At 40.5% G+C, this 13,683-nt stretch overlaps 1 protein-coding gene and 2 long non-coding RNA genes across 11 annotated transcripts in view; 1 reads left to right on the forward strand and 2 right to left on the reverse strand.

The window, feature by feature from the left end:
• Nucleotides 1-13,675, forward strand: part of LOC107264201 (probable methylmalonate-semialdehyde dehydrogenase [acylating], mitochondrial) — a 29,902-nt gene extending 16,227 nt beyond the window's left edge. Inside the window, exons 1-8 of one of the 4 annotated variants that reach the window (XM_015732208.2) lie at nt 10,561-10,679; nt 11,466-11,532; nt 11,606-11,805; nt 11,871-11,949; nt 12,041-12,408; nt 12,490-12,918; nt 12,999-13,277; nt 13,353-13,675. In XM_015732208.2, coding sequence (XP_015587694.1) covers nt 10,644-10,679; nt 11,466-11,532; nt 11,606-11,805; nt 11,871-11,949; nt 12,041-12,408; nt 12,490-12,918; nt 12,999-13,277; nt 13,353-13,454 — 1,560 coding nt within the window. In that variant the 5' untranslated portion in view covers nt 10,561-10,643 and the 3' untranslated portion in view covers nt 13,455-13,675. Of the gene's footprint in view, nt 1-10,560; nt 10,680-10,820; nt 10,851-11,465; nt 11,533-11,605; nt 11,806-11,870; nt 11,950-12,040; nt 12,409-12,489; nt 12,919-12,998; nt 13,278-13,352 lie in introns of those variants that run through there. The other 3 variants (XM_025081383.1, XM_015732209.2, XM_015732207.2) reach the window with 3 other exon arrangements.
• Nucleotides 1,135-3,202, reverse strand: LOC112493826. Its single transcript, XR_003058652.1, has 2 exons — nt 2,626-3,202; nt 1,135-1,690 (listed from the first exon to the last, which is right to left on the reverse strand). It is a non-coding gene; the product is annotated as an uncharacterized LOC112493826 (long non-coding RNA).
• On the reverse strand, nt 3,209-10,336 carry LOC107264204. Of its 6 annotated transcripts, none has more exons than XR_003058641.1 (5): nt 9,712-10,336; nt 7,705-8,733; nt 7,466-7,546; nt 7,088-7,377; nt 3,209-6,399 (listed from the first exon to the last, which is right to left on the reverse strand). It is a non-coding gene; the product is annotated as an uncharacterized LOC107264204 (long non-coding RNA). The 6 variants fall into 6 exon arrangements; XR_003058642.1 differs by lacking the exon at nt 9,712-10,336 and having other exon boundaries at nt 7,705-8,463; nt 8,549-9,705; XR_001536864.2 differs by lacking the exon at nt 9,712-10,336 and having other exon boundaries at nt 7,705-8,004; nt 8,097-9,703.
• Nucleotides 13,676-13,683: the final 8 nt, after the last annotated feature.

The following is a 13,683-nucleotide window of genomic DNA, read 5'->3' on the forward strand; positions in this document are numbered from 1 at the left end:
AATTCCCCTCCTCCTACCGTCTTGTCACACAAAGCCTCGCACTCATAACGTGCCTGTACTCATGTAGGCAACGCAGACGTAAAATCCCGTGCGCATCGAGCGACGCCCCATGCGCGTCTGTCGCCTCGTTACGTACGCGAAGAAACGACAGAAAGAAAGAACTGGAGTTTAGGTATGGAAAAAGGTGGGGAATAAATGTATGCGTAAACGACATCAAGAAATGATTCATTGGCATATACGCATGTAAGCGTGAAACACTGTTCACGCCGTGTGACGAGTTTAAAACAGCCGAATCGAATTGTGAATCAGCCATTAGGCATTGGTTGGTACAGTGGACTTGGTATATTAATATTATTATAATTAAATATATATATATATTTTCTCATACCTAATTCAATTGCATTGCAACACATACAGAGAAGTCCAGTTTGGACAGTCGCTAGATTAGCACTTGCAAATTGCCTACGCCAAAAAAAAAAGACTGACTTGGATTAATGGTTTGCTTGCCGGGAACTCCCGAGTCCCGTATAGTTCCATCTTGTTGAATTATTAATTGATTGGCGAAGACAGCGTAAAAAAGCTAAAACGAGTAGATTCTGGTGGTCGGCCATTTTTATCGGACGTAAATTAAAAGACCGGTAAGGATTTTTGCAGTTTTCACGATGTACATAAAGATATTACAGTCAGTGGTTTTAAAACGTCCTGTATGCCGTGGACGGTTCACTATTTTCGAACGTATTACGCACCTAGTGTCGTCTTACTTCGAATGTATTTTTCTACGTGCCAGCTAATGATGACACGGCAAACATATCGCGTATTCGCGCGAGCTGTGCCACACATGTGGGTAAATATTGCGAGTAAACGCACTCCGTATATCAAGCTTATACGCTTAGGTCGGACGAAATGGTTTGTTTCAATATTACATCACGAGACGGTTTGACTTTTGTTTTGAACGAAAAGTGCCAGTGAATGATTTTGGATTTGAGAGGTTATATTTTTTTATCAGTGTGCATAGGTGGCTTTTATTATACCGTGATACGTGCGCACCTCGGTAGTATTCAGTTACGAGGCGAAGTGATCGAGGAACGAAAGGTGGAAGACCTTGTAGGTTAGGTTATAAAAAAAAAATAACAGTCAATCTTTCAGCCGTTTTATTAATAAGCATGATACATAAACGTGGCGTATATACAGGTCGGGCCCATGGGACCCTAGATTACGAACAGCCCTGCGCGAGAACCGGCAAACTGGCTGCGCGAAGTTTTTTGGCGGGTTCGAAAAATAGATAAAAATGCGCAAATAAACGCCGGTCGTGGCTCAGGGACAACCGGTTGCCATCTTGCTTTCTTATATAAGTCCCTCCTTGCTCTTAAAGACGTTCCATCGCCGTGCACTGGCTAACATTTGACTCGAGTCAGTCCTGTGTATATTCAGCTCCCTCACTCTCTGTCTTACTGTCTGCCTGTCTATGCTATTCCTTTTCTCTCTCCGTCTGTCCCTGATTACTTTTCACTCTTTGTACTCGCCTCAATAAGGTCTTATTAACGTTGCACAATACCGTATCGTTATTATTTTCTTGGACATAACCTCAAATGGGTTAGCAACGTACGAATTCTTCCATGAGTATGAACTTTCACTTCGTCCTCGAGGTTACCGTCACACCGGATGCCAACTGCACGTAGAAAATACATCCCTGCCGAGAAGAAAGAGCAGACTTTACCGCGGTTGGTAAGTCTTGCATCCATGGTGCAAGGTTACGACGGACGGACTGTAGGCAAGCGGTAGAGAGGGAGACACGTATACAGACAGAGCGTGCATAGGCGCACGCAAACGAGTGGGAGCGAGAGAGCAACACGGAGTCAGGAGAGGGAGTGAAGCAGATGGAAGAACGAGGGAAAGAGCTAAAGGACAGGGACAAAGAATGAACTTTCTACGCAGTGCACGAGCATAGGTATACAGAGTCATTCAGCTTAAACGTATCAGTAAGAGATATGCCAATTATCATAATACTTCTACGAAATTCCATGTTTAACCGGGTAAGGAGATCGAGAGATCGTGGTAGGTTCGAGGTCGAGATTTTATGAATTTCCTTATACCTGCTGCGAGCGCGAGAGAGACGGTCTTATGCGGGCGTACGTGCCGCCGTGAGAGACACACATAGCGATCGGCAAAATCGTGGGTGGATAACCCTTTGTCGAATTGGCTGTGTCGTGGACGTAATTTTATAATAAATTTCGAGTTTATTAAACTGAATAGCTCTGTATTTAGGCGTGCATATACATCGGCGTAATGAGATGACGCGAACTGTCCAGGTTGTACGGAGAGTGGGGAAGACGTAAATTTATCATGACGATAAAACAGCCAAGAGCAAATTCATCCTTATATTGCGAAATGAAGCTTCTTCATGGGCTGGAGTTTATTATACTGCTGTTTATGAGAAGATGGACGCAGCTGCGTCTCTATATGTACCAAACAACTAGTTTTCTATTAACGAAACGCATACGCTTTCTCACCACCCACGAGTTATCAGCCCGTTTTCTGCGTACGTGTACTGTGTTCGATCGAATCAGGTTTATCATGCGATAGTTTTATTTTACGTTTACAATGTTTAGCCGCGTGTCGACTTACGTCGCTCATACAATCATATTGCAGCTTGCGTCCTTCGCCCCATGGATTCTGTGTTGTTGGCATTGTGTTGATGTTATTTTGTTTTCAATTTAAACAATTTCCCGCCTTTACTTTCATCCGCATCATTAACCGTCGCTTTTTATATTTAATATCCTACAACTGTTTACGCTACCACACATGATTCTCCCGGTGACTGTTCGTTTAACTTGATGCGTTGTGTACATACGCGGCCGCGCGGTTTACGTACGACGTACTAAAGAAGTCCTTGACGAAGCTGCTGTAGCAAGAGGAGTCGCGACGCTCGAGCGTCGCATCTTTTTCTCGCGCCGCCATCGCCGATTGCGAACTCGTTGCCATGGTTACGCGCATGCGCGCTACTGTAACAGTCGTAGCAGACGCGCGTTCTACCGACGCGGCTAGACTTTTCCTTGCGTTTATTTTTAATAAACGTCCGAACGTAGCGTGGGAGCTACTCAATGTGTACTAGAGCTTTATAGCTTAACGATATCTGTATATGTATACATCCGCATGTGCTACATGAGAAGAATGACAACTCTGAAGATTCTTTACAAAAACTGTAAATATTTTCTATATTTTTTTACTCTGTTCATCGACGTAATAGTATCTAGACATATCGGAACTTTCTCAGCGTCGCTTTGATGCATAAATATCGTTTTGGTGTCAGGACGCATAGTACGCTACTGGCATAGCCAGTATATAATTGGCAGTAAAAAATAATGTTGTTAACCCTTATCCATAGATACGTTATGCGGTTATGTCTCGAAGTGAGCAAGAACGAGTAGACTAACAACACAGCGAGCTACGGCGCGGCTTGATACCCTTGATAAAAAAGTAATTTTCTGATAAGATTGCTCGAAGTCGTAGTCAATATGGGATAGGGTTCGAAATCCTGGGACCGGTCACGCCATACTTTATCGGACCTCCGCAGTCGTCTCGATGTTTCCTTGTGTGCATACCGAGTAATGTTATCGATAAGATTTGTGTTTATTAGAAGAGTGCGCACGATGATTTATCATACACGTTTGCCCCACTCGAGGTATATAGTCATGTGTTAGTTGTATTGTAAAAAATTAACAGAAGTAAAGATTCACTAGAGATTCCACGTGATTCGCGCTATTTATTTCACGTTCGTTGAATAAAATGCCGTTAATTTTGAATATCTATACGGAGCCTTTGGATCGGCCAAAGGTATCTACTGTACCGACCGACCGGCCGAGCTCTACTAACTAAATCAGACCACACGGCGAGTGGTTAATTGTTAAAAATAGCCAGATCGACGACGGAAAAAGAAAGTCGACGAAGTGAGTTTTCGAAAGCGAAAGTCCAAGAGGCATGCGGACGACAAAAACATTGAGCAATCTTGTGTCGGATCCCGACAGCTTTGAACGACCGGTACGGATCGCAGGCTCTGGCCACGAAAGTTGGTGCGCCTGACTTTTAAAATTTTGCCGCGAGGCCTCCGATACGAGCTGTGCCTTTGGATGAGCTACTTTGGTTACTGGTAATAATATTGTTATTGGACATTATTGAGCAATTTTTTAAGTAAAATTATCACGGTGGCGAAACGGATATTTATATCTATGCGACCTTGACAAAATTATTTCATATTTGTCTAAAATAAATTATCGACCACATTTTTTAATCTTCGTTAATGGCAGAGGAAAGCTTGAGCCTTGACGACTTTATTAGTCTTTCGATAATAAATTTTATACAGACTGTAAATCAAAGTCCGTTGTTGACCTACAGTATACGGCTGTGTATGAAAAACCTGAATATGATTATTATATTAAGATATATCAGTATTTCTGATAAAATTTCAAATATGTAATATATCACTCTGACCGAAAATATACTTAAACTTTGACCCCGGTTGATGTTACTTAACCCAAAACCTCTAAATGCTCTAAAGGGTATCTAACTTTACATCATTACCTCGATAAGGTCACTTGTCGAACTCAGCTGTACGCGACCTAAGGTTAACAGTAAACAGGTGGTTTGCACCTGACCAGGTGTGTAGTTAGGATTAACAGGTCAAGATGACGTCAGGACGACCCAATTGCAAACCTAATTAGATAATTCTAAGTGTCACCCATAATCACCAGTAAATTTTTGACACGGAAATCTAATGATCCAAGAGGTCGAAGGTGATTTCAAGCAAAAAATGCAAACATATATTTCCCATAATTGACAAACGCATAAATTTTAATCCAAGACACTAACCTATCCTACCGTCTGTCGGTAATTAAAGAAAAGTTTGCCAAGTAAATAGATGATATGAAATTTTCCTGAATGATTACAAATCTCAATCAGACCGGCACTAAATGTCAATTTCATGAAATCACAAGTCCAAGTGCAATGCTAATTAATCACAAAGAAAACTGTGCAACTAATCAGAGTTTTTTTCTTTACCTGTAACATAAAATACTCCAGATAGACCGTATAAAACGCAAGCAATGATTTGTCACATCTATTTGGAGAAAGCATCGATGAAATGGAAAGTTCAAGAGTCTTCGTGACCGTAACGAAAGTAACTCATGGAACGCATTGGCTGAGCGCACGGCGTGAACACTCAGAAGTCTGTAAATTGCTTGTATCGAGTGCAAATAAATGATCTATAAAAATATATGAAAGCAGAAGCATATAAAGTTCAGATAACAACTGACGTTGGTACCGCGAAATCCTCGTCCTTGAACTTGGCAGAGTTCATCAGCCCGCAGGAAAGTAATTCTAGATCTAGAAAGCGAGTATCAGTCGGTACCCTAGAAACGAGTACATTGACGAGTACCACAAGCTGGCTGTATATGTGACGGCACCATAGAAATGAAAAGTCCTACAGGAAGCCGAAGAATAATTGAAAATGAATGCTCGACTGGTTCCACGAAGATACTGCCCAACGAGCGAAAGAACTTTTTCAACGTAACGAACCAAATAAACTGACGGCGAGTCGTCCGATTGGCGAACTGTAGAACGAAACGAGCAGCTTGAACAATGCGACCATTCGAAATGGAAAGTCCTGCAGGATTTCTGCCGTTACAATTGAAAGTGGCTTTATCCGACAACCCAACACCTAGAACCACGTTACTTTCAATGAATCTTGTCGGTTCAGCAGAGTCTAGACTATCTGTTATAGCGACTTAAAAATACTGAGCACCTTTATATCCTTCGGTACTGTCGCTACATGGAGACTGGACTTTAGTCACTAACGGGGTCTGAACATTCTGCACAGAGTTCGTTCTTGCGTATCGACTTCCTGATACGCTCCACTCGTTCATGATAGTTATTCTTATGTGGGCGACAATATTTTTTTTTACATGTTCCAACTCCAATACAGAAGGTTTAAGGCTGATTTACACGAGGACTACGATATACGGATGTTTGACGGGATTTTCAAATACTTCCCGTCACATCGTCTTCCTGACTGTCCTTAACTCGTGGAATTTTACAGAGCCAGTAAGGAGACTCTTGAAAATTTTGTCATTAGTGAATATCGTTTTATCGCTGCGATGAGATAACGTCCCGAAGAGTAAACGTCATTACAGAAGACATTAAGTCCAAGACGTGGTTCGTAGCAAAACAAGAACCGGGCATGACGTCACGTTAGAAAAAGTCCCAGAGCCTGCGTGGGCAAACAGCCACTCCACTGTGCGGATTACCTATGCGATGGGGAATTTCATGGCGTTCAATCTGTACGTGCGTTCTAGACACGATCGCGACTTCCTGCTGGAGGACTGCTTCAACGTTGGATATCCAGTCCTGCAAAATCAAGGAAATTCTGTGATTCGTGGATAAAGGTAATGTAACCTGGACTACGAAATTTCTAACCGGATGAGAATCCTCGTGAAAGTTCAGTCTATCAGAATTCTAATTATGGCATATAGTCGGTCCACGAGTTCAATGCGTTTACTGACAGCTGACAAAGAATTGAATCGTTAAAAAATCACAGGTGGATTCTCTTAAAATTACGAAAATATATGCTAACTATCTACTGTAACTCTCGGTGCAAGACTTCGTTCTTTCGGAAACGTCAAAAAAGCACGTTGCACTCGTGAACCGAGTACATGTATTATGTAGGCTCATGAATGAGCGCATCAGCACTCAGATACTGCGATGTAGAGATGTTGATGAACGTTGTCTGGCTTAAGGTGCTCGCTTAACAAATTCAGTAAAAGAGACGGGACCTCGGCGATGCCTATCGCGGTAATGTCGACTTGCGTAAATATTTTTAGAACGCGGAACAGGGAAACGAAGCCGAAGGTTAGAAGCAATAGGTGGGGACATTGAACGAGGAACACGGCCTCTGTGGGACTCCGGCACCTTTTGGAGAACGGTCACGAATCGTCGACTCTCACAGATCGTATCCTGACTCTTAGTATGCGAATTGCGTCCGCTGAGGTCTCGCCTTATGCACAGAATCACTTCCTACGAATGTAGGAAAACTCACCTTAATATTAATAGCCACGACAACGTAATCCTAATCTTTATCACTGTTATGATCTTCCATCAGCTGATTCTTCAGATTGCATCTGTACTCAATACTAGAGTTATTAATAGCTGCTGTAGTCACCAAAATATACCTCAGTAAAGTTTCCACTACGTGAGTATGTGATAACAGCCATCCGTAGAAAAACCCAAGTTCTCTGGTATTTGGAACTTGGCCAAGAATTAGGAATATTCCCTGCAAGCATCCTGGCATGTGGCTTATTAGACTAAGACCATCTTCATTTATCAGCTCTGAGATATATTGAAATATAATTGATTAATTGGAATTTCTGTAACAATACTTGTTTCTACAACATATTGGGCACAGTCAGCTACTTACCTTTATCGTAATGAACGTGGCCATGTATTATTATCGAATTACCTGGTGTCTTGCAATTCTCTTTCGTAATCGGTCGTTTCCCTGCGCGGAATATTAAGCTGGTATTACGCGGAACTTAGTAGTTTCTTCAACGTGTCCTACACTACCATTACCATTTCTACTATATATTTTTAACCGACTGCATGCGTACAGTCGTCTACTTCAATGTATCGGGTAATATATCACCTAACCTATCTTACCTGTATATCCGCAATCCGCAGATCTATTTATCCAGCTGAATTCTACGCTTCTCCATCGCGAACAAAAAACTTTCTAAGCGACTAGGTTAGGTGACGAACTTTCACGGCTATCTGCTTACGGAATCGCTCCAGAAGTAGACATCGCCTTGTATCCTAGATCGTCGAGACCTTCTTCGGAAGCTCGATTCCATTTTGATCAACTCCAAGGAGAGGGAAGGTCTAGGTGTCGAGGACTTTAAGATTTATAGTTATCCAGCGACTATTAAGTAAGCTATTCGATTTACTAGTCCGTCCAGGAAACTGTAATAGCAATCAGAACGTAATAAGATTTCGAGGTTAGGAATCGCTTAAAAATTTGTATGGCAACGTTCTTTTTTCTCCTTTTCACTGACCTTAACTTTGAGGCAGTCTTCAATGAGAGAGTAAGGTCAAAGTCAATCGAGCGAGAAAGTCTTGACTACTTACGTGAAAAATTGTCAAAGCCAATGACTATGAAGGTGCGCCTTTATGTTCAGACCATTTTGAAAGCCACTCTCGTCGACGATAACGCACCCGCAGCGTCGTTAAATGGCTGCTTTGTATATTCTCGATTTTCACTCCATTTAAGGTGAGAGCTCCCTTTCGTTCGGTGTGAGAGCCTCATAATAAAACTGTGTAACACACTGCACCACGCAGATTCTTAATATTCAACGCGACTCGCAATGTTACAAAATTCGTTACAGAGCACTGCTGACAGGATAACATAACCTTTACGTAATCCTGCAAAAGTTGTTGTCGCAGCAGTGAGGACTAGGCCGGATTTCCTACAGCTTTGGTATACACGATCACGTTCATGACTTATTACCTTTTAGATATTTTATATCTTCTGAGCACGGGATGAGATCGGTTGATCGTTTTATTGAGATATTTCATAAGAATGACGAGAAGGGACGTAGTGACCTCGCTTTCACGCGATTCTACCAGAATTAGAAGCAGATAACGAGCGAGTGTAGTGACTGTTGAATTAGACATCGTGGGATCTGCCATCTACTGCAACGGATGGCAATTAGATTTGTTTTTCAGCAACTACGACCGAGTTAGGTAACGTTGCAGGACAGTGGAATTAATGAGAAGGTAAAGAAGATTTTTCATGTGGCATTCCTATTCATCTCAAAAGTATTTTCTATCTGTATAATTCGATTAGACTTTTACTTGCTATAGAGTAGTTTAATGTGAACTCTCTAGATTACCGATATGAAAGCGAAGCTGAAAATACTTGTTAATCTGCGTTTGCAGTCGACTGATCTAATGGCTTTACCGTCGAGTGTTATTTAATGCCGTATCGTTGTAGCAGTGGCGACGCCAGACACGAGCTACTGGGAAAAGTTACAACAGAGGAAGAAAAAATGATAATACATCGCGTGAAATGTGATACGACCATAATGACGCCGACCTGCTGGAACTTTCTGGTCATCTTTCAGACTCTGAACTCTTTCTGGAGTATAACATGTTGCTTCTTTAAATAAAGGAGGATTGAGGATTCTCCGTAGAAAATTATGAAAGATGCGCCGACCACAAATAGACACGTTCTCTCTTGAGTAAAAGGAAGAAAATACGATTCGAATTGTTCTCTTTCATAAGCCTTGGCGAGAAGGCGTAAAATTCGAATTCTTTGGAACGGTCCTTATTTCTAAATGTACAATTTTTCAACAGTCACCAAAGCCCTTTGTCATCTAGAAGATTTTTAATATACACCCTGTATTTTGAAAATACCATAAAACGATCTACAGTAGGCTTGTCGCATTTTTCAGTCATGAAAGTGGTAAACGTTTATGACCATTGCAAGTTAATGCTCACTTATGAACGGAGCCTAAGCTGGTATCTTCATCTGCATGAAACTACGGTTATTGCACAATATTAGAAAATATTGCACGAGTTGCGTTTTAAGGCTTGGTATAAATTCTTTATGTCTTCTTCATGTATAATATTTTCTAAGAAAATTAAAATTAATAGAAATTTGTTACTTACGGTGAGTATCCATTGATTACTTTAGTGGTTACAGAAGCTTCAGCCATTTTTGAATGAAATTAAGCGGATTCACGAATTACTATGAAGTGACTATGTCGAATTGTTTACATGCGAAACTATGCGGAGTGGCCTTCTGCTTTTAACAAGTAATTTCGAGCACGAGTCACGGCCCATACTACGTTTGAAATATGTGCTCCTTTGTTCCCAATATTTCTATGAATGCCATTCGCACTCTATAATCTCTCTCAATGTCCAAGACAATCTTGCGGTCACAGGCCAAAGTCATAAAATCATGGCGAAATTCATAGTGGGTGTAAAAGAGTACGTTACGTGGGTGCTATACGTGATAAAAGTCATATTATATAGTAGAACAAAGAGATTCGTAAACTGTGAAGCACCAGGTGGCGCCATCTATGTGACAAACTCGTAAAGGTGGTGCGCACTAGCAGACGATAAACAAAATTGAATTCTCAGCTCTCAGTCACCGGATAATTATTTCACTTTGCAATATAAAACCAAAGAATTATCTTAAACGATTCCTAAAACAACAACATCCTTTCAACCTTGATTGAATTGCAGAATGAAGTTAGCAATTAAGATTTCAATTGTTCACGAACAATTATTATGCCTGCTTTAAAAATCGTGATCGTTAGCATATCCGTGATACAGTTTCTAAAAGTAAACAATCGCCTGACATATTTTACATTGTAAATACGAGTTAATACATGCATTAACAGTGGCGCCCTTTTGCAGCCGTCTATTATCACTCGATCTTCACTCAATACTGTGCATCTCAAAAACATTCGTCACGTTACACTTATACTCGTTTCAAAAACATCAATTTCTTTATCGCTCATACGCAGGTTCCTTGCTTCTTTATTTATGTCGAATGGCTCAGTTGAGAAGCGACTTCGCAAAGATCAGTAACGGCAATGATGGCGCTCCTTACTAAAATTGCAAGATGCAAGGTATGCCACGAAAAAAATGTAGAAATGGAGTACGTTAGAGCGTTCCGTGCGGTAGATTACTCAGGTCGATGAACCATGTATGTTAAGAGTTCAAGATAAATTGAGTGGTAACAAGTGGGCGAGTGACACAAGAGAAGTACGGAACGTAGATTTTAAATGTGCCATATTAAGGTAACCACCATCTAGTGGAGAATCGAGGAATTACAATAGTCGTGCTTGGCACATTATCTGACTGAAAATTGAAATTTATGATACCCGCATAGGTATCGATTTGTCACAGAACTAGAGCTACGTATACATTGATAACCTAATACATATTGTTGTTGTGGAATATTGCACTGGTATCTAGTAGAAGTAATATCCACGAGCAATCTGGAAAACAAAACATCAACAGAGAAAGTCACTAACGAACACACAGCTAGGAAATAAAATTTCAAATTGATTTTAAGAAAAATCGGTATTATTTTCACTTGTTTCGACGCCATATTGGAATTATGCCATATGTATAAGTTCTAATAATAGAGGGGTTTATATAACCGTTGTAACGTCTTGTCTGATAAGACATGTTGATATGACGATCTTATCGTAGCAACGGCTTGTCGTTTGTGGACGTAAATAATTTGAAATAATAAAAGTTCGTTATCTTGTTTTTCATCCGAAAACATAGCCTGGGGTGCACTTTATTTGTTCGATAAGATTTCTACTGTTTTTCTAACGCTCTTACGTTGTCACGGATCTATCATTTCTTAATGATTAAAATAATACATCATTCCTTTCTATTTTTAGGTGAAACTCGCCACGAGATCCTACAGCGCGCCGGCTGTTAAAATGTATATAGATGGACAATTCGTGGGTAAAGATCCTTTGACAAAAATGACGCTTTTTAAATTTATTATATTTATTAACAATCTATATTATTTACACAGATTCCAAAACTACGGAATTTACTGACGTTCATGATCCAGCGACCAATGAAGTTATTTCACGAACGCCAAAATCAACCAGGGAGGAAATGGAACGCGCTGTAGATAGTGCTAAGGCAGCTTATGAGAAATGGCGGCATACCAGTGTTCTCACTAGACAACATTTAATGTTAAAGTATCAGGCGTTAATTCGTGAGCATTCGGTTCGTATACGGTTGATTATATAATAATTTATATATGCCTATGATACATTGATTTTTATTTACAGAAAGAAATTGCCGAAAATATTGTCCGTGAGAATGGAAAGACCATGGCGGATGCCGAGGGAGACGTCCTCAGGGGTTTACGTGGGTATAAATTATTCTGAACAAATATATCGATATTCAAGCTAATGCTGCAACAGATAAGAGAATACAGTTTGGCAATTCTTACTTTCAGAGGTTGTCGATGCGTGCACATCGATACCAACTTTACAAATGGGAGAAACCACAGCAAATGTCGCAACTGATATGGATATAATTTCATACAAGGTTCCATTAGGAATAACAGCATCGATTTGTCCTTTTAATTTTCCAGCAATGATTCCTCTTTGGTCATTTCCTATATCCGTAGCCTGTGGTAACGCCACCGTTTTGAAACCGTCTGAAAGGGTACCAGGAGCTTCCCTCATCTTGGCTGATCTCTTCGCGAAGGCTGGTGCTCCACCGGGACTTCTAAATGTTATTCACGGCCAGCACGAATCTGTTGATTTTATATGCGAGCATCCTGATATCAAGGCAGTATCATTCGTAGGCTCGGATCAGGCTGTAGGTTTAGGATCTGTTTATATAATCTTGATATTGTAAGCATGAAACAAGGAGAGTTTATGAAGTTTTATGAATTCTCAGGGTAAATATATCTACAAGCAAAGCAGTGCTCACGGGAAGCGTGTACAGTGCAACATGGGTGCAAAGAATCATTGTGTCGTGATGCCAGACGCAAATAAAAACAAGACCATATCTCAAATTGCTGGGGCAGCCTTTGGCGCGGCGGGTCAAAGGTGCATGGCATTGTCGGTCGCCATTTTTGTTGGGAAATCCAAAGAATGGATCAAGGACATAGCTGAAGCTGCCAAAAGGTTGAAAGTCAATGCTGGTCATGTACCTGGAACTGATCTTGGTCCAGTTATCTCACCCCAGTCTAAGAAGAGGATTCATGAACTTGTGGAGTCTGGTGTTAAGGATGGTGCCGATCTGGTATTAGATGGTAGAGACATCGTCGTACCTGGGTACGAAAATGGAAACTTCGTAGGACCTACAGTCTTATCTTCTGTCAAGGTAAAAAAATATCACTTTCCAGCTCATTAAGCCTTTTTTTTCTAATACAAACTTTCTATTATAATTCGTATTCGTTACAGACACACATGAGGTGCTATACTGAAGAAATTTTTGGACCGGTTCTTGTGTGCCTTGACGTAAACACTTTGGAGGAAGCCATTGAACTCATCAATAAAAACCAATATGGCAATGGAACTGCGATATTCACTACTAACGGTGCCACAGCACGAGCTTTTACCAATAGAATAGAGGCAGGTCAGGTCGGAATCAACGTACCTATTCCGGTGCCATTGCCAATGTTCAGTTTCACTGGAAATAAAGGATCGTTTTTGGGCGATAATCATTTTTATGGAAAATACGTAAGTTCTTTGTTTTAATTTTATAAGCTTTGTAATTTATCCCTTGTTTTATTTACTTATATATTTTTCTTACAGGGTGTCAATTTCCATACTCAGACCAAGACTATAACTCAACTATGGCGATCTGGAGACGTTACTGATATAAGTTCCTCGACGGCCATGCCTACCATGCAGTAATAAATAATCCTGGTGCGATTTTACGCAATATACCGAAATATGACTCGACGCTAAGTTTATTGAACCAAAGTTATATTAACGATAGACTCTTGCGAAATTCTATTCTCTGCAACATCCCATTACAGTCTTCCATTTTTTTAGGATTTAGTACACAGACTAGTCTATTTTTGTTAGAGCGTATCACATATTTTTATATTGAAAATAAATCCGGTTTCGTTAATTATTCATG

The sequence above is a fragment of the Cephus cinctus genome, unplaced genomic scaffold (genome assembly GCF_000341935.2).
Source record: "Cephus cinctus unplaced genomic scaffold, Ccin1 Ccin1_scaffold0168, whole genome shotgun sequence".
Taxonomy (NCBI): domain Eukaryota; kingdom Metazoa; phylum Arthropoda; class Insecta; order Hymenoptera; family Cephidae; genus Cephus; species Cephus cinctus.